We start from the raw sequence: 20,405 nt of genomic DNA on the forward strand, positions 1-20,405 counted from the left end.
AGTGATGTACTCAAGGCTTCCAACAGCTGGCCTGGATCCGTCCAGAGTAGGGTTACAGAAAGTAGGGGGGTTTGTTCTTTATTATTTTATATTTCTGTATATTTAGGTTCCTGAAATGAATGATAGGCTAATAGTAAAGCATGTTCAGAGTAGCTGTTGGTAGATATATTGCTATGTTTTCCTAGTTTGCCTCGATTTTGGGGACATTAGAAATGGGCTTGAATGGGCTCTTTGCCAGAATGATGCTGCGTTCATGCCACCTGGGAATAACAGGGACCGCCCCCCATGGTTACGTTGTTTTTCCGACTGACAGCGTTCACATGGTCGGATGCGTGTTCTTCTTCTTCTGTTATATTGGCGTTTGGCATAACGACTCGTTGCATGACTGCCACTAATGGTTGGCCGTAGCCGAGAGCATCAGGTGTGTGAAAACATGGAGGCAACAATAACAAAAGATTTGCTGCTGTTTTCTTATACAAGCCTAGAAACAGCACGTGGACAGGTGTGTGTTTGTGTTATCTGCAGGACAAACAACGGGAAAGGACAAGGATAAGGTGTTGTTTTTTTATACATAGGCCTATTTATGAATAATTTGAAACATGTCATGTCTGTGTATGTTTCTTGCCAGAGGCATTTGTCCACAATAAACAGTTTGTCATTGAAATATGTTCAGTGAAACAAAGTCGCCGAAATCAAACGTCAGCTGTCAACAACGCGTCACCAACTGGAAACTCGGTTAGCAAAATCTAGCCCCAGTTTCCCACCTCTGATTCCAACAGGAAGTGACGTGAATGGTGACGTTTTCACTCGGAAAAACGTTTTTCCGACGTCTATGAACGCAGACTAACTTGCAGAGCAAATCTTAAATTTGCCCAGAAGTTCGGCAGGGTTTTCCCAGGCTATGTTAGACTGGGAAAACCCTGACGAACTTCCGGCAAAATCGAGGCACCAATCGCAACCGTTGAGGCGGGCTTTACACGATGATGATAGCGCAGCGACGGCGAGCAGCTTCTTGTTTACATTCAACATGACAGCCACCGACATGGCAGCAACCCGTTAATGCAGCTGTCGCTGCTACGTCACCCAGATCGTTGGTCTGATTGGTTGAAGGACTGTCCAATTGTGCACAGAGGCATTTGAGGGGCGTACATTGGTGACGCCCCTTTAGAAATGCGCTGTGAACGAAGCTTCCCCAGACCCACTCTCAGTTACAACCGAGAAGGGTCTGGTGTCAGCCAGGCTAACAAGCACATGGCAAGCTCACAAATTAACACATTGTTAAATCTGTACAAAAACTCAAGTGTAAAAACATTAAAAATCGCCATCTTATGGGAGGTTAAGTGTTGGACTATTTTTTTGGCCAGGACCAGTAACTTCCTGGTTGTCTGCCATGTTAAAATTGTTAATTAGTAAGCTTTAGACCTGCAAAGGCCTCCAACCATCTGCATAAGACAATATTCTGTCTGTTGCAAAAGTCAGAAGCTTAGCTCAGAGGCACTCACTGGGGCTAAACATCTGTACGACTAAAAACAAGCGCTCTTTTAGCACACAGACCTACACATTTAATTTTGTGCTCCTGTGTTCATTTGTGTCCATCTGTTTTTCCTTGTTCTGCTGTATGGGATGCACTGTGTTGATGTGTGGCCTCAGTGTGAACCATGCAGCAGCTGCTGAGCTTCAAACCTCACATGCATATGTGTTAATGAAGCCAGACAGACACCCTGGGAGCAACCTGCAGAAAAGAGAGAGAGAGAGAGAGAGAGAGAGAGAGAGAGAGAGAGAGAGAGAGAGAGAGAGAGAGAACGTTGCTCTTTATTTTAGGTCAGCCTGCCTGGATTTGGCTTGGATTCTCTAAAGGTTAGAGAAGGGGGCTTGTGACTGGAAGGTCGTCAGTTCAATCCCCCGGAACGGCAGGTTAAATCTGTGTAAAGTGAAAAGCAGCTCTTGCCCCTCACTCATTACCACCACTGAGGTGCCCTTGAGCGGTATACGAGCATGTTTAGTGTCCCAAATTTCCCATACAATGTCGTACGTGCAGGTTAGTGTCCCAAATTCCCCATAATTAATTATGAACTACGTGCTACCCTAACCTTAACTTGTCTCAAGTAAGACCCTCATCATTTCAGTTTTTGGAAAATAAATTTGTGACACTAAACTGCACGTAAGCCCCCTTGAGCAAGGCATTTAACCCCAAACTGTGGTCAGCAGATCAGACTGTGGTTTTACTGGACAGCATGGTGTGCATGTGATGAAAAAGAGAGCATTGCTCTCAGTGAAACTTCCCCCTGAATACATAACGGTGTAACAAAAAGTGATCTCAGTCTTATTTGAGATCAATATTAAACCATTTAAATCTGCCTGCCAACGGCCTCTTTTTTGGCTCAAACGCTCTCTGCAGGCCACACCAAAACACTACAGCAAAACAGACAGTGAACGCAACTTGCCAAGTCGTCTTACCTTTATCAAAGAAGTTGTAAAATGATCTCTTACCTGAGTCTGAAGATCTCCTTCATTTTCTGGATTCGTGACGTCAGCCATTAGTTGAAGTGTCTGCTATTGAAAATATGAAAATAACTCAGTCAAAAGACAGATAACATAAACGTTAAGGCACATATAGTACATGTTGAACACCAGCCTGCAGCAGGTGTGGAAGTGTAAACAGCTTCCAGGGCAGAGCGGATTGGGTGCGCGCTTTTTGTCTTCCGGGTTCTGACGTGTCGGTGGTATCACTCAACAAAATTAGCCTACAAAGCGTTATGAAAAGACAACGCAAAGGACAAAAGCGTAACGAACAAAGCATTGGCTTTAAAAAAAAATGCATACTTGTTAATTGCCCATAATGTGTAAAAGAACGCGCGACTGATATGTCACTGGAAATTGTATTCTGCGTGTAAAATAACGGGCTTTTATTTTGAAAGGCGAAAACGATTTTTCCCGGGCGAGTTCCGCTCTGCGAAGATCAGCTGATGTCAGTGTAAACAGAATACAGGACAGAGGTGTGTGTGTGTGTGTGTGTGTGTGTGTGTGTGTGTGTGGCAGAGAGAGACAGGGACAGCTATATTTTTTATCATCGGTCATCTCAGCCTCGGTTGAAGACGATAACCGGGGAATGTGTGATCCAACGGGGACGATGCGCGCCGCGCTGTCTTCGCTGTAACAGCAGCAGGAAACGACTCCGAGGGGCTTAAACTTCACGTGCAGCTCCACAGTGGGCCTGTGTGACAACAGCTGTCTGAACAAGCTGGATTTGACTTCTCAGGGCTGGAAGAGCTGCAGCAGTAAGTGTCTCTGGCTCACTATATGTTGATCCGTCTGCTGATCATTGTTATCTGCTGCAGTGTTTATTCTAATCACACAGCAGCTTCACATCATGTCAGCTGGTCACAGCTGGCACCACTTCACACTGACTTTACATTACAAATGTAGCATACAACTGGTTGAATTTAAGCTAGACAAGACATTTTTTAGTGGTATTTTTTTTTTTTTTTAAACTTCATGTTCCCAAATGAGTAAAATTAGTATGTTCACTCTGTGGAATTCGGAAAAGTAAAAGTCACAAGACAGCAGTGGGGGAAGCAGTGGCGATTTTAGACCCTTTTAACGGGGGCTCAAGGGACTTTCGTAGTTTTTTCACATGTTCAATAGTTTGCATTTATCCTCTGTTATAATAATAAATACATATATTCATTGTTATCCAGTGAAAATACTGATTCAGCTGGGGGGCACTGTATCCGTGTTACATTCTCATTAGGAGCTGAGCCCCCCTAAAGCTCTGATCCTAGAATAGCCCCTGGGTGGAAGAAATAGGAAAATCCTTTACTTAGGCTAGTTAAAAGTGCCAGTGCATTAAAATACTCCATAACAAGTAAAAGTCCTGCATTCATATATTATTATATAATAATAATATATTATTGCATTATTACCTTAGTATCAAACGTAAAAGAAATACTCTGCAGGAAGATGAGCCCTGTTACTGATATTATTATTATTATTATTATTATTATTATTATTATTATTATTATTATTATTATTATTATTACATTAATTGATTGTTGTGGTACAGTGGTACTCAGGTCATGCCCCCCATCAAAAGCGTCACCAGATAGATCTGAGGGGTTGTGAGATGATTAATGAAAGAATAAAGAAGAAGAAAAAAAATTCTACAGGACAAATTTGTATTGATTTTATTATTGATTTGGAGTTCTCTCAAGACTTTGTTTATTTATTATTATTTTTTATATTTTAGATTTACTATTGGATCATTTGACGCCCTTGGGCCTCAAACTGTTATTTAAATGAAATAATCTGAGAAGTTTAGAGGGGAAATGTGTCTATTGTTTGGTTTTTTAAATGTGTTGTATTTTATAAGCTTATTATATGTTTTCAATGTTAATTCTTAATCTGAAAAGTGATAATTGGTTTATTAAAAAAAAAGATTAGATAAAACACGATAATAAATACATCAAAATACAAATTCAAACAGGATTTTAAATATTAAGAATGGAAACTTCAAAGAAAGCTCTGCATATGTCTTGGTTATGCTGTTGTGAATCGTTGACAGGTGTGTTTACAGGTGTGATTGCAGCGTATAGTAGAGAGACAGGCTGAGTAACAGTTAGTGTCACATGCTTTTTAAGCCCAGGTAAACCTGTTTGAGTGCCAGTGCCAGTCCAGGCTGCAGACATCAGATTTATTTGTCTTGTCTTGTGTTGTCTTGTCGATGTGGTTCATTAATTCTTTGTCATAGCCATGTGACATTCCATAACATTAAGCAAGAGCTCTCGTTTTGCTCTCTGCATGCCAACTTTTTTTATTGCAAATACAGAAAGTCATGTGGGCTAGGAGTGTATAAAGGGGGAAAGGGAGGACATGTTTCCTTCCTGGAAAGCTAGTCTGGTGACTACCACCTTTTGTAATAATTCTGACAGTTGCTTTTTTCTCACTGTCTGACAATACCGACTCTTGTGACTTGTTCCTCATGTGTCCTAAACAATGAGAGTTGACGACTCATGAAGAAATGTAACACGAGACAACTTCCCCATGCCAAACTCTGTAGATTGTAAGAGTCACTTCAAAGGTGCAGTTCACTGTTTTTTAAAATCAAGTTGAGTTTAGCCGTCACAGAGAGTACTGGAAACCGTTGTATAATGTGTGAGAAAAGAACTCTGATGAGGTCACTGTGATGTCATCTTTGATTTATTTCTGCTTGGGTTTGGACACTTTTTTTTTAGCAGAAAGCCTCTGTTACACACTTGAGGTGTGGTGTTTGAAAGAGGTGAGTGTTTACCAGGCAACGGAAAGACACAGTCCAGCTGCATTGTGGGAAACGTAGGATCCGGTGTTCCTGGAGCTCGTGTGACGGAAGTTTCAGGTGCAGCCGGAGTGTTTTTCAAAAAAAGTACAACCTGAAATAAATACAGACTAGTTGTGAATGAAACCAAAAGTTTGGTCTTTGAGTATTTATTTACATTTGCAAATGCAGGAAAACGGTTTTCTCAAGTGCAGTCAGCACCTTAGGAAAAATGTCTTCTAGTGAGCTAATAGTTCACCCACTTCTTATATTCTAGGAGTCAGAAGTCACTCCTCCTTGAATATATTTAGTAGGAGCAAACAAATAAAAACACCATAAACAGTTCGCATCTTTTCAACCTTCCCTTTTGTTAATCTCAGCTGCCAGGGACAGGAAGAATGTGTCTAAGAGACACAGTTCACGCATTTGTTCATGGTATACTTTAACCCTTATCTGCTAAAACTAAAACGGAAGGCAGAATGAAGGCCCTAAAAAGAAAACAACCTTCAAGTGGCACCAGGTTTACGATTTCAGCTGTTTCCCCCTGTAGTCTCTAAGACAAAATGTTAAAGAATATAAGAAAATCTTGTAGAATATAAAAACAATCCCGTTTTAAATGCGGCAGTGAGACTTTTAAAAGGCATTCGTAAATACGTAAATAACACATCACTCCAATTTTAGCTTCCCTTCACTGGTTGCCGGTTCGCTTTAGGGTCGATTTTAAAATTCTTTTATTTGTTTATAAGTGTCTTAACAATCAAGCTCCCCTCTATTTATCGGAGCTTCTAGAGCAATACACTCCTTCCAGGGATCTTAGGTCAGGGACACAGAAACTTTTATCCATACCTCGGTACAGGTTAAAACACAGAGGTTATCGTGCCTTTGCCATTGCTGGCCCGACACTATGGAATAGCTTGCCCTTTCATATTCGCTCTGCTTCTGACTTGTCAGTTTTCAAGTCACTCTTGAAAACACACTTCTATTCAATTGCTTTTAATAGTGTTTAATTTGTTCTTAAATTTTTCTTGTTTTGTCTGTCGTGTGATATTCTATTGCTCTGTAAAGCACATTGGTCAGCTTGTCTGTATAAATAGTGCTGTATAAATAAACTTTGACTTAACTTGACTTGACTTTAAATGTAAGTTTTTGCACTCAACACTCAACCAACACTGTTGACTGTAAGTCAGGATATCTCGGCTTCAGCTGCTTCGGTTTTCCATCCATATATATATATATACAGTATATATATATATGGATGTATGTATGTATGTATGTATATGGATGAAATATACATACATACATACATACATACATACATACATACATACATACAAGTGTTTTTTTTTCTCAGTGCCTAATTGCCTCTACAGAGAAACCTACAGGCTCATCAGCTTTCTTGCGATTTAGCTCTAAATGATTAGTAATAAGCCTAAACTTCCTATAGACACTGGGTTTCTTTTCAGAGAGTCGGTGCACGTGTCCTTCTGAAAGCATCTTTTTAATACAGTTGAGTCACAGAAATAAAAAGCATCTTTTTGCGCCGTCGCTGCTTCTTTCCTGCGTTTCCTCTGCAGGGGGTCCATGGAGGAGCTGGAGCCAGAGGAGCAGTTCCTGCTGTTCGCCCGGAACGGGGATCTGCCAGGCGTTCAGAGGCTCCTCATGTCCAAGATAAAGGAAGAGACGCACATCAACATAAACTGCAGAGGTACATGAGTAACACTTTACGAAAAAAAAACATTTCAAATGATTGTGTGTGTGTGTGTGGTGTAACGCAGTATGAACCTGTTTTCTCAGGTAAGAGGAAATTTAACCTGGGATGGACGCCTCTTCACTTGGCCTGTTACTTTGGACACAAAGATGTGGTGGAGGAATTACTAAAAGTAGGGTTTATTAAAAAAAAAAAAATATTATTATAAAAAAAAGATTGTTTTAGATTTCAAGTAATGGCTAACAGGTGTGTGTTGCCCATCTGTTGTTACCCCCTGCAGGCTGGGGCGGATGTTAACTTGCCCAATAATGTTGGAGACACACCGCTGCACAAAGCCGCCTTCACAGGAAGAAAGGTATCTCAATGCATCTTCTATTTACCATTCCGATTTTTAGTTTCTCTCTGCTCTTCTCGTCTCTTTGTTGATAGTATGGTTTTGTGCATGCATTTATTCATCCATTCAGTCAGTCTTTCAATCAACCAATCAATCAATCAATCACATATTGATCAGGAGGTTGTCATGCTGCTGCTGCACTATGATGCATGTGCTACTGTCATCAATGGGACAGCACAGATTCCCAAAGATGTCACTCAAAATGCCGAGATCAGAAGCATGTTAGAAGGTGAGGGAGACGCGTTGTGTATCTAATTTCACGGAAAAAATAAAATAAATGTCTCAGTCTACATACAAGTTGTTTATATAATGTACAGATTGTAAAATCATCCTCCATTTTCTCTTGTAAATCGCATCGCTCTACTGATCCCAGCGGCCGAGAGAACGGAGGAGAGGAAACTGGAGGAGGAACTTTTGGAAGCTGCACGAGAAGGAGACATGTCGACTCTCACTCAGCTGGTGAGTGCCAGATGCTGATACCTGCTCAAATACTGCCAAAGACATCGAGTGGAAGTCGGAAACATTTCGACCAATAATAGTGTGGAAAGTCCTCTGCTAACCTGGGCTAATTTCTTCAGTTACTATGGTGGTAAAAGGGAATATTTCTATGCACTGATGGAGTACTCGAGTCCTGGACTTAAACTTGAGTCTGACTCGAGTCGCTATTCTCTGGACTCGTGACTCGACTCGGACTCGACTCAGACTCTTCTTTGGTGATTCGGACTCGAGACCGGACTCGGACTCAACAGTTGGTGACTTGACTACAACACTGTTTCTATGTGTTAAATTCAATTCAGATTTATTAGCCACGCTAGCGGCAGAGCTATAGGCATGGCAATGTCAGCCTGTCACTTTGTTTGTCACTGTGTTAGCATGTTAGCATGATATACTCTCAGATATCACCACATATTTACAAGTCCAGACAGGTATACCGTCGACTACGGCCTTCAAATCTCAGTGACAACAACACAATTGTCCATGAAAACCTCATTAGGAAACGGCTCTGAAAAAAAAAAAAAAAGGGACACTGACAGGAAAGTTTTGAGCAGCCTTAAATATTCCAGCTCTTGGACACAGAGTGAGAAATCAAAGAGTTTTTAGCTAAATAATAAAGGCCCGCGGGACATTTGGCAACAGACAACCCATTTGTTTTTGTCCCGTGTGTTCGCTGCAGCTCAGCAGGAAGAAGACCCCAGACATCAACTGCACAGACCTGCTGGGTAACACTCCGCTGCACTCGGCAGCCTATCGAGGCCAGAAGCAGTGTGCCCTGAAGCTGCTCAAAAGTGGAGCCAGCCCCAACATCAAGAACAAGAAAGGTAAGACTTATGGACCTTTCTCACAGCAGACGTTTTGACTTGTCATAGTAGGAAAAGCACAGCTGAAGTTGATAACCTTAACAATGGCTCAATTTCATCAAGTTACCCAGTAAGCTCTTTCAGTGAGTCAGCATGCACAATACCAGGGCCTCTCCTAAGTGGAATGCAGCCATCAGTAATGGTTTTGAATACACTGTGCTTTTACTACTATGTAGCTTTGTAGGCTACTATGCCCATATTCCCATGAAAACCAACAATGAATTGATCCTACTAACAAGTATTGCCTGTGTAGCCAGAACTTGATATAGCATATTTCTCTGTGCCATTGACCTCCTTTGAGGTCCACGAAGACATCAATTAACTCCAGCATTATCCTTTAACAAATCAGACATCTCCACATTTTTCTAAGACAGCTGCTTGTACTAAAACATATTTCCTCTGGTGTTAAAGCTTTAGTGCGTAACTTTTTGATATTAATAAACATCCCTTACATGGGGGCGCATGCGCGATCACGGAAGGCTTGTATCATGAGGACGCGCCGACAGTTTTGTTGTTATTACTTAGAATTCCTCACGTGGCCGACAGAAACTACGCACTATAGCTTTAAGTTTTGACTCATTTCACACCGTCTCCATTCCTTCACCCAGACAGTAATAGCAGCTGACATCTCTGCAGTAATTCAGTTTAACATCTGATTATTTTTTACCAACGCTGTGGTTATGTCTGTGAATCAAACGTGATTACCAATGTAAGAAATGTAAAAACTAGGATTACATGAGAGGCACAAGCTGGGGCTGGTTTGGATGTTACTGCTTGAAATGTATAACAGTTGTCACTGACCTTTTGAATACCAGCAGTATATTTCTCCCTTTGTTTATGTGTGTTCTGTTGTTCTAAAGCCCCACTTGTCTCGTGTGCCCATCATAACTCACAGGCCAGACAGCGTTTGACCTGGCTAGTGATACAGCAATCAAACTGATCCTCGAGGGCAACGGTCATCGAGTGAGTGCCCAGCTGATAGTCGGCTTCCTTAAAGTTATTTTTGATTTGTTCTGTGATTTGTTTTTGACTTCCTTTGTGTTTCTCATCTGTTTTCCTTGCAGGGTGTGACCCGCCATGTCAAGAAGTACGAGGGACTCCTCTGGAAGGTGAAGTCTGGGAATGATTCTGTGTGCTGGCTGAGAGAACGCTACAGTGTGCATTACAGCTAATAACCCTTGTGTTGTCCTATCATCGACCATGCAAGTTTTTTTTTTTCTAGGTCAGAATATCAAATTCAAACTTTTTTTTAACGTTTTGGCCTCCTTCCCGATGTTTTTGTCACTTTTTTTCGATGTTTTTGTCACGTTTCCCAACGTTTTGGTCTCTTTCATCGAAATTTTAGGTCATTTTTTCCGATGTTTTTGTCGTTTTTTTTTTTTTTTTTATGTGCTTTTTTGGACTTTTTTTGGTTTTTCCCCACGTTTTTTTATGCGTTTTCCAACATTTTTGTCACGTTTTTCAATTTTCTTTTCTCAATTTTTTTTCAAAACACTCAAATTCAATGAAAGTAGTGAACTGATCATTTATGTTACTTGTGAAAAAGTGGAACCATCCATGTTATTGACAATTTGATTGAAAGAAACCCAAATTTGTGATATAGAAACTTTTTGAAAATGGGTCAGACTTGAGGGAGGGTTAACAGTGGGTTAACAGTGCACACATAATCAAATAATAATATCTTTTATAGATCACAAAAACAATATGTAATGGGGCCAAATGAATGTTACTTGATGCTTTTACAAACCACTTATTAATTAATTAACAACGAATTTGTATAAGGATTCGTTGCAACTTCATAATAGCATCCAAATAATGTTTATAGATTTACAAAACAATTATTAACAATTGACAAAGTATAAGCTATCTAAATTTATAAACTAATGAATTACTTATTATTATTATTACACTAAACTAATGATAAAATAACATAAATTATGCCACCATTGAAATCAGAGCACACTGAATAATATTAGAAACCATTGAAAATCAGACCGCTGATTCTTCTCTTGTGCTTCATCCCGCAGAGCTCCAGATTTTTTGGCTGGCGCTCCTACTGGGTCGTGGTTCAGGATGGGGTTTTATCCTGGTACTCCAAACAGTAGGTCGCCGTCACTCACCTTGGCTATGCTTGTGCTCCTTGAATCGGACACGTGATAAGATGACAGCACCAGATAAATGAAAGTACTGCACACTTTTGATTAGAGAGGTGCTGGAAGTGACAGGATTGAAAATGTGTCATTGTGTCAAACGTTGAAGTAAGTCCGCAAAAGAAAAGCCCTCGCCTCTGTCTCCGTCATGCAGGTCAGATGCAGATGCCAACGTCAGAAGACAAAGCTGCAAGTCCCTCACACATGCTCAGTGTTTGGTAAGCGTAAATAATTACTCCCCTTTTTTTTTTTTTTTTTTTTTTTACCGCCGTGTTGAGTTTGGCTGAGTATAACTTTTGCACCACCGAATGTTTTTGATGTCATTGTTTCCAGGTCCGAGCCAAAGACAGCTGCTTTTTTACCGTCAAGTGCTTCGATGACAGCGTGCATCACTTCAAAGTATCCCCTAAAACCGACCCAGAGGCAACGAGAAAAGTATGTTTAATGTCTCCTGTGGCTGTTACTAACATTTTGTCTAGGTCTATTTTTACTTGTATGCATTAATTGAACAGGCTTTATCTTAAAAGTCACGCTCTAACTTGGTTCTTGAATGTTCCACCTGTAAAGCACCAATCTCAGAATGAACACACGAGAACCAAGCAAGCTCCATTTTTATTAGAATGCAGCATAGAAAATCTGCTTAGAAATATAGGAACTATTGGATAGGATATAACACAACAATGTAATTCTGCTAAATGAAACATCACATAAAATATCACATTCATTTTTAATGTCACTTTGTTTTTATTTTAAAGAAATTGTATATCCAAATACACATTTTTTTATAAGCTCAGTCTGCCACTTTAAAAAAAGAAAATTCCAGTGATGGTTCCATGGTATCCGAATTTTGGATAGTCACCATGGAAACATTGATTGGTCATGTGACAAGGGCTGCGAAGGTTGACAGAACAGGCAGCCAAGTGATCAGTACTCTGATCCAGTGGAAATCACAATTGTCAGATGTACAGCACTCTAGCCTATGGAGTGCCCCCCTTCTAGCCCCGCCCCTGAATCAGACACTTGTTAAGATAAAAAATGATGAGTTCTCAATTTTAAAATGTTTTATTTGCGTGGCTGGTACAGTATATAGAGGCTCAATGCAGAAGGTCCAGGGTTCGAGTCCGACCTGTGACAGCTTTCCTTTCATGTTTGAGCATCATCAATACCTTCTTCAGTGTGTCTGTTATTTTGACCAATAAAAAAGAACTTTTCTAAGTTTTGCTACGGTATTTAGGTTGAAAACTTTGGACGTCAGTATCTCAAAAACTCTTGAAATTAAAGTAGAAGCTTATATTTCCATGGTCATGCTTTTCAGAGAAATCAATAACGTTTTTTTTCTTTTTGCAGGCATGGCTGGACGCACTGGAAGAGCACTCAGCTTACAGCACACACTACTGCTCCCAAGAGCAGGGCAGCGAGAAGGACGAGGAGGAGGAGGAAGGGATTTCGCTCGGGGAGCTAAACGACTCACTACAGGTGGCTGTACACACAAAAAAAATCCATAATCAGCTTGTCAGATTACTGATCCGGAGTGTTTGTGCTGTGCCAGAAAGCTCTCCGGTCCTCCCGCCCTGCGCTGCTTTTGTTCATCTGCGGTCTCCTCTCCTCTCTCTGAAACCAGGCAGCCGAGGCCAGCCAGAGGAAACTGGAGGAGGGAGTGGAAGCTTTCCTGTCCATGCTGAAAAGTGACGAGCTGGCAGAAAGTATTGGCAATTAAGTTTTGTTTTCTATAAATTGTAATACACGTAACAGAGGAGAAACCTCAAGTAACACTTTATAATAACTACACACTGCAATGGACTGAAGCATTAGTTAAGTATGTGTAAATACTTCATCATTTATAGAGAGGCGAAGTCCCTCCCCTTCCGTTGAACCTCATGGGACCTTAATAATTCAAATATACATGGTAGTGTACGGGGAGAGACACATTATTTTTTGATCCCGTTTGAATTGAGCCATGGATTACAAATATGATGTACGTCAATTTAAAGGATCATTTTTCAACCGAAGAAAGTCTCAGTTTGCCGTAGGTTTGACGTGGTACCACTTAGTTTAGCGCGAAACCGCTCAGCGAACTACATCGCTACATGCTCGGCTCACTCGCCGGCTTAGCGCACAACCCATGTAACGCCATTTTACCTGATGTGTTGTGTCTGGACAAAATGTATTGGCAATAATAGGAGGTAAACTCTGGAATAGCTTGCCCCTCCCAATAAGAGAGTGTCCTACATTCAACACCTTTAAAACTCACTTAACACAGTGGCTTCTAGAAAACCAGAGATGCACTCACTTTTATCTGTCACACATTTCATCACCCATACACTTTCACTGTTAAATTGAATGCAGTATAGAAGTGGATGAATAATGTCTTTGTCATTATATTTTTGTTTGTTTGTTTTTGTCAATGTACTGTATGTGTCACCATTATGTGTACCTTTTTAATTTTAGCGAATGAGTGCTGTATGACTGCTGGCTGTCTCTATGCTAGTCCTATGTCACCTGCCTAAGGACTGCAGATGAAAATTAGTCTTATACTTCAACAGTTTAACAATAAACTGAGACTTTCTTAACTTGCAAAACCATATTTTAAACTGATGAACATCATATCTGTAATTCATGGCTCAATTCAAACGGGATCATTATTTGTCTTTCCCCGTTCACCATCGCTCATATTTATTCCGAATTAAGGTCCCATGGCGGTCCACCGGAAGGGGAGGGACTTTGCCTCTCTATAAAGCATTGTTCCTAATTAATACACATTAGTATGTCATTTATAAATGTTTTGTTCTTGATTAATAAGCTCCTCTATATATAAAGTCTGTATAAACTCCTAAAAACTGGTTTGTAATTGATAATATACTTAATTTAGAAATGCTGAATCTATAACCATAAAAAAAACAATCATTAAACACAATATTGATGAGCTTATTAATTAAGAATAAAACATGTATAACTGTTTATAAATTACAAAATAATTATTAATTAAGTATTAATGTGGGAACAATGCTTTGTAAATGAGGAATTATGTATTTATTGGTCCTAATGATTCTTCATAGTGTGCAGTTATTATTAATTGTTGCCGAATGAGTCGAGAGTGGAAATGAAAACTGTAAGATTAAAATGACGCATTGCAGGCAGATTTAAATGCACAGTATTGATAGACTGACGTCTGAAATCCTCATAATTAAGAGTTTTCCGCACCATCTGTTTCTGAGGCTCGCTTGAGAGCATGAGACAAAATGAACACTAAACAGCTTGACCTTCATGTTAGTTTCTTCTGCTTTTTAAGCAGCTTGTTTAAGTTTTTTCCATTTCACTCATTACTCTGTGCTAATGGTTTTTCATCGATGCGTTTGTCCCCTCAGGGTTTCCCTCCACCCTGCCGCAGAAATTGCAAGAAATCTGTGAGTTGTCCAGGGAGACCAGTTCCAGTCTCAGTGTCTGTCTCAGCCTCCTCTCCAGACAGGAAGGGGTACGTGTCAGCTTCCCCAGGACAGATTTGTGTCGTTGTGTGAATGCCTGTTATCAGCTATTGGTCAAGTTGTACCATTGACTTTCAGCATTTTACTCCCCGCAACCCATAGCAGAACACCGATATAAGACAATACTTCTCATGTTAGACCAGGGGTGTTGAACTCATTTTAGTTCGCTGGCCACATACCCGTATTTTGATCTCAAGTGGGCCATACAAGTAAACTACTCCAGAAAGATCAGAAACTGTATCTGCCACAGAGTTTCTTGTCAGCTTGATGTTGGCAGATGTAGGAAGAAGAAAACAATGTTACGGACCTGGGAGAGAGGGGTAATATTAAGAGAAAAAGAACTCGGATATTCTCTGAGATTAAAGTGGTAAATTTGGAATTCGAATCAATCACTTCTCTGCAATTTTTCACTCTTTGCAAAGTCATCCAGTGGCCCTGATTGGACCGTTTGGCGGGCCGGTTCTGTGCCCACGAGCCGTATGTTTGACGCCCCTGTGTAAGACTATGGTGACGAGTGCAAGAGTGCACTCCAGAAGCTTGATGCTCCACATCACTCTGCTGTCCGGTTTGCTCAAATGCCTCTTCCAAAAACACACCACGGACAGTCATTGTCCGTCTGTTTATTCCTCCGGTCATTTGGCCATCCTTACACACCCATCGTAACATTAATTGGTTCATGCTTATCTACTGTACAAAACCCTCCTTGGCTATGACTTTCCCAGGTAAATAAAAGTTCAATAAAAAAGGTTCACTCAAATGATATGTGCCGATATTTAAAGATATTCAGCTTTGAAACTTTTGCTGCCAACTCAATTGCTTCTGCAAAGACACATAGTGTGTTTCACAGAGTGTTTCAAGTGTAACTGAGGGCTGAGTAAGAAAAAAATATTCCTATATTATACATTCTTATTATACATTCTTTTTGATTTGAGTGACCTAACCCTTTGAAAAAAACGTGCAGACTATAAATGCCGTAATCAACCGGATCCTTACAATCCGTGACCCTCGGGTATATAGTGTATAGTTTTTTTTTCTTTAATGAATAAGATGTAAAAACAGAACATGTTTCATAAGAAAGCAGCGACACAATTCACACCTCCTTATGAAAGCAGCCAAGCAGCCAGTGGTGCGCAGTGATTACAAGCTGTCAGATGTTTTTTTTTTTCTTTGTGTGTGATTCAATGGATTTGATTATAATGGAAGGATTCAGCGGATAGATTACATCGCTCCAGGAAGAAAGATAGATGGCACCTCTTATAGCACACAGCAAGTGCCAACCCTGTACATCAATACTGTAATAATGTCAAACTTAGAACAGCATTTGACTAAACAGAGCGTTTACACGGTGATTCAGATAATAAGATCCATTTCTGGCTTTTAGCGCAGGAGGCTCTGGCTGCCCTGCTGAGGTTTTGTGTGGCTTGTAAACTTAAAGCTCAGTGTAATTCTGTTGGATACAGAATTCTTTCAGGCAAGTAGTGAATTTGCATTAGTGCCATACTGTAAACATGAACAGCGGTTATGTAACACTTAGTTTAACAGCACTAATCCAAGAGTGAGAGTGTTTTGCATTTTGCATAATGACCAATCACAGTTATGGTGCACTGGCAGCACTTTCTGAACCAGAATAATTTACGAACATACCATCACAATAAGAATTACAATCTGCTCCAATGCTGATTGTTCAAAGTGATATGTAGCAGTGCAGCTGCTTTTGATGCACCGCGCAGTCTTTGTATGCAGTGATGAACGCACACTTGAGTAGTTGAATATGTAAATCAAGGGGTACGCACAGCCATTCTGCATTTTCAGTCATAGACATGGACATAAAGACATGAACAAAATTGTTAAAATTCCAAAGCCAAAACCAGTAGATATTTGCAGAAGTCGGTCTCAGTTACAATGTTTTATCTTTTCTTCCTGTCCTCTTTTCTCCTCCCACTCATGCTCACTAACACAGCTTTTTTTTCCTCACAAAACAACATAGATGCAGGGATATTTAGAAGCTGCTGGTGTTCCCAGAGACTGCCAAAGAAAAAGAAGCATTTGAATGTTTAACAGCCAGTGCTTTCATGGTTTACACCTGTGCCAGGCCTCGAGCGCCCAGCTGTGCAGCCTTTTGAACTGTGATCTGCAAAGGCGGTGCGCACGCTAAAAGGCTGCACAGGATGTCAGAGCTCTCGCCATGAATAGGCCTGGTCTCTATAGGAATAAGGCAAACTTGTATAGTATATCTGGGGTTTACACACATTGGTATGCAGTATGATTGAAACAGCGGGGTCTGCGAAGGAAATAAACTGAATCACTTAAAGCTCCTGCAGCTCTGGATTGCACTGTATAGTGTAGGAAATTCCTCTTTAAAGTTCAGTGTGTTGCAATAATGGCTGTAGTCTGTCATTAAAATGCACTTTCTCCACACGTCACCTCGCCTGTTCTGGTCCTGGTTACCATCTTGTGGATTATCATTTACCATCAATTGTCCCTCTTCTGTCTCGTTGACAGTCTACAGTAAAACACTGCCTTTTTTGTGGTCTCTACACTTACTATTTATTTACACATTGTCAGACTTTGAATGGAAGCAGATGTTCATAAAGGTGCAGCTGAAAAATTATCACATCTTCATATTATAAACACTAATGTCTTGTGTAAAAGGGAGGTTTGGCTAATGGTTTATACCTGAGTCCATTAGCCGTCATTTGAGCCCCTCTCCTCCGCTGGGATCCTGTTCTCTGGCAGGCCATTTGAGATGGCCGCGTCAAGGCAGCTGTCCTCCATTACAGATAAACATGGCTCGTCCCTCTCGGCTCCATCTCTGTCCCTCTCTGTGAGTCTGATAATGATAGGACGCTGCAGATGGGAGGATCAGTCAGTCAGTCAGTCAGTCAGCGTGCTGTTAATTTGCATCACAGACTGATAGTCACACACATTTGCCTTCTTCCGTTTGGGATGAGAGTCAGAATAAAATGTTGGTAGCCATGAAAACACTGTCTGTTATCAAATGTGGAAGATGACATGTTTCTATGAGTGATTAGTCTCTTTCTTTTTCTTTGTGTGTGTGTGTGTGTGTGTGTGTGTGTGTGTGTGTGTGTGTGTGTGTGTGTGTGTGTGTGTGTTTGTGTGTGGCGATCTCAGGTGCGCAGTCTGAAATTGGAGCAGGAGGTCGAGAAGAATAAGATCCTCTCCGAAGCGCTGCAGACTCTCGCCACAGAGCACCACGAACTTGAGCAATCCGTCGTCAAGGGATCCTCGCCGCGGAGCGCCCTCAGCGAAGATGAGTTCCACGACGCCGTGTCTGGTGAGTTGACAAGTTCTCAAACACCCTCGGGAGATGCAGGAGATTCTGTGACAAGCTCCCACTCACGCCGGCTGCTCTGTCATTCACCTACAGGACACTGGAATACTTTTCTCCTGCCGGTCAATGTCTTTGGTATTTGGTTTTGCCGCTCCTCAAGTGTGACGTAAGCGCAAGTGTTGCCTGGTTGTGTTGAAATAACTTGAAGCCTTTTCACATGAATGAGTGTTTTGGAGTGAGGAACCTGCACGGTGCAGTAACATTTTCAAACTGACTGATGCTTGAGGATTGTTTTGAAAATGGAGTTTGTAGGCTTACTTCTTTTTATTTCTATATATTTAAACTTCATCTGTAACAACAAAATTTGATGCTATTGTCTTGAGACCTTATGTGACCAGTTCTATTGTTGAAAGGTAGTTTAGATGCATGTGTCGAGGCTGAGCTGCACGGGAGATCTGCATTGATTGGTGCAGAGCATGATTGTTGTGAACAATTTTGGATGAATAATATTTTATAGATTTGTTTACTCATTTCTATAGCAGTCCACAATTCATTAATTATATCACAGAAACGACAAACAAATATATATATATATATATATATATATATATATATATATGTAATGTGTATATAAAGTATATGTATACTAACATAGGTAAATAAATAGATAATAAATGCATTAATCATGTTAAAGTAGAAGTGAGAAAATATCTTGTATGTTTTCTCACTTTTAACAGTTGTTACAGTCCGAATGATACTGGGTTTTTGAGACTGAACCCATTTAAATATTGTAAAGTTTAAAGTCAATTCCGTTTTTTTATTTATATATAACACAATATGACTTGACTCGAGAGTTTTAAAAAATCCAATAACAATATATCGGCCAATAGTAACTTTTGTTTTTAACATAAACAATCTTGATATGGATCCCTGGCCAAGATGTTTCCTGAGCGAGACATTTTACTGTTGAAAACTTAACTTGTCACCGTTCGCTGGTGGACAAACCATGAAATGGTGACACAGTTTCAACATTATCTCACAGACAAATATTTTGGCATTTTTGAACTGTAATTTCTTGCTTTTTGTTGGCCGACATACTGAATACACTGACACTGCATTATGTGCATTAAGCTAGTCTGTCCGGTACCTTCCTCTTTCTTTGTGTTAAAATTCTAACCTCTGGTGGATTTGTGAGGACTATGGTTAACTGCTCCTCAGATCTCTGCAGGGTAAATCCAGACAGCTAGCTAGACTATCTGTCCAATCTGAGTTTTCTGTCGCACGACTTAAACAACATTTGAACATACAGCACAGTCTCACGGCAGTTTGTGAAATGGTCACGTAATTTAATCTATTTGATTTGTGTACACAAACACTGTTTTATTTTTGTGATGGTCAGCACGTTTTTTTTTGTTTTTTTTTCCTGATGGTGAGCACGTTTTTTTATAATACCAACAATTTCATAACTGTATACAGCGGGACAGTTTGGGTTTATGAAAAGAAGAAGGGGACGGTTGGGTTTAGTAAAATAAGATAGCGATGGTTGAGTTTAGGAAACGTGACACGCGAGACACAATCCCCGGTCTCCTGGGTGAAAGTCCTGTGTTGTTTGACCCATCCACCCCCCCAACGAACCTCTCTACGCAGATTTTCAGGCTTTCATACTACTCTCTACCGTAGTCGCTCTTAATGCTACGTCATCTTCTCGTGCTGTGATCACGAAAGATGCTTCCCATTGAAATACATTAGTTTAAAAAACGTGCTGACCATCACGAAAAAACGAGATAAACGTGTTTGTGTACACAAATCAAATTAACTTACGTGACCATTTCACGAACTGCCATGAGACTGGGTTGGAACATACACATGTTCCACCAAAACAAGTTCCTTCCTGAGGCTATTTTGCAGCGGCACCCGGTGCTTAGTGCCGCCCATGACGGTTGTGATTGGTTTAAAGCAATGCCAATAAACCAGAGCACTTTTTTCTCCTATCCCAGAATGCTGTGTGGATTAGCCAGACCCTCCTCCGCAGCGCTGTCAAGGAAGGTCTGCCAAAGCTAGACTAGCATTAAGCTAGCATATCGACCCTGATATGCTGATCTGTCGAGGTTTAATTGCTATCATGCATGTGTGGGCACTGGCTTTATTATCAGATGCTAAAAGATATCCACAGACTTAATTCTGATTAGCTGTAGGATGTCCATTAAAATGTGATATGGGACACATACTACGTAGTTCCAGTAAATCTGACAAACACACAAGCTAAAAGAAGTAAGTTATACTGCCCCTCTGAACTTACTTTTACTGCATCCCAGCGATCATCTCACATCCCAGTCGCTGTTCAGCACTCTACTTCAGGCTGCGACAAAGTCTTTATTGATTTGGGGACATGGATGGAAAGCTAGCTTGTCTTGTTTTTAAACACTGTCAAATTTACTGATTTTATACCATAAGCAATGTTATTGACTTTGAATCTTGCTAGCATAGCGTTAGCTTTCTGGCTCGTAGCTGTCTGAGCCAAAGGGTTCAACGAACTGAATGGGCTAGAAATACCGCCCGCTGTCCTATTTACTGGAGCAGTAAACAACGTTTCCATTGCAAAGGAACCTTTAAGAATGGGAATGATTATTCCAGGTAATAGTCAAACCCTCAGGCGTTACCAGTGAGAGTTATTGTTTGAAAAAAACTTTAGATTTTGATAGTAAAACATATGAAAATATAAATGTATTGT

At 40.5% G+C, this 20,405-nt stretch overlaps 2 protein-coding genes across 3 annotated transcripts in view; one reads left to right on the forward strand and one right to left on the reverse strand.

Annotated features, from left to right (window-relative positions):
* Positions 1-2,679, reverse strand: part of impact (impact RWD domain protein) — a 28,496-nt gene extending 25,817 nt beyond the window's left edge. The window contains exon 1 of the mRNA XM_028587498.1: positions 2,491-2,679. Within this exon, the coding sequence (XP_028443299.1) occupies positions 2,491-2,538 (48 nt within the window). The 5' untranslated portion in view covers positions 2,539-2,679. The remainder of the gene's footprint in view (positions 1-2,490) is intronic.
* Positions 2,680-2,948: 269 nt separating this feature from the next.
* Positions 2,949-20,405, forward strand: part of osbpl1a (oxysterol binding protein-like 1A) — a 29,660-nt gene continuing 12,203 nt past the window's right edge. For both annotated transcript variants that reach the window (XM_028587823.1, XM_028587824.1), the window contains exons 1-16: positions 2,949-3,278; positions 6,865-6,995; positions 7,085-7,170; positions 7,279-7,353; positions 7,510-7,621; positions 7,766-7,851; positions 8,567-8,711; positions 9,646-9,713; positions 9,815-9,859; positions 10,778-10,851; positions 11,055-11,118; positions 11,234-11,335; positions 12,248-12,376; positions 12,522-12,603; positions 14,266-14,372; positions 17,515-17,677. In XM_028587823.1, coding sequence (XP_028443624.1) covers positions 6,872-6,995; positions 7,085-7,170; positions 7,279-7,353; positions 7,510-7,621; positions 7,766-7,851; positions 8,567-8,711; positions 9,646-9,713; positions 9,815-9,859; positions 10,778-10,851; positions 11,055-11,118; positions 11,234-11,335; positions 12,248-12,376; positions 12,522-12,603; positions 14,266-14,372; positions 17,515-17,677 — 1,462 coding nt within the window. In that variant the 5' untranslated portion in view covers positions 2,949-3,278; positions 6,865-6,871. The remainder of the gene's footprint in view (positions 3,279-6,864; positions 6,996-7,084; positions 7,171-7,278; positions 7,354-7,509; positions 7,622-7,765; positions 7,852-8,566; positions 8,712-9,645; positions 9,714-9,814; positions 9,860-10,777; positions 10,852-11,054; positions 11,119-11,233; positions 11,336-12,247; positions 12,377-12,521; positions 12,604-14,265; positions 14,373-17,514; positions 17,678-20,405) is intronic.

Source organism: Perca flavescens, chromosome 9 (assembly GCF_004354835.1).
Source record: "Perca flavescens isolate YP-PL-M2 chromosome 9, PFLA_1.0, whole genome shotgun sequence".
In the NCBI taxonomy this organism is placed as follows: Eukaryota; Metazoa; Chordata; class Actinopteri; order Perciformes; family Percidae; genus Perca; species Perca flavescens.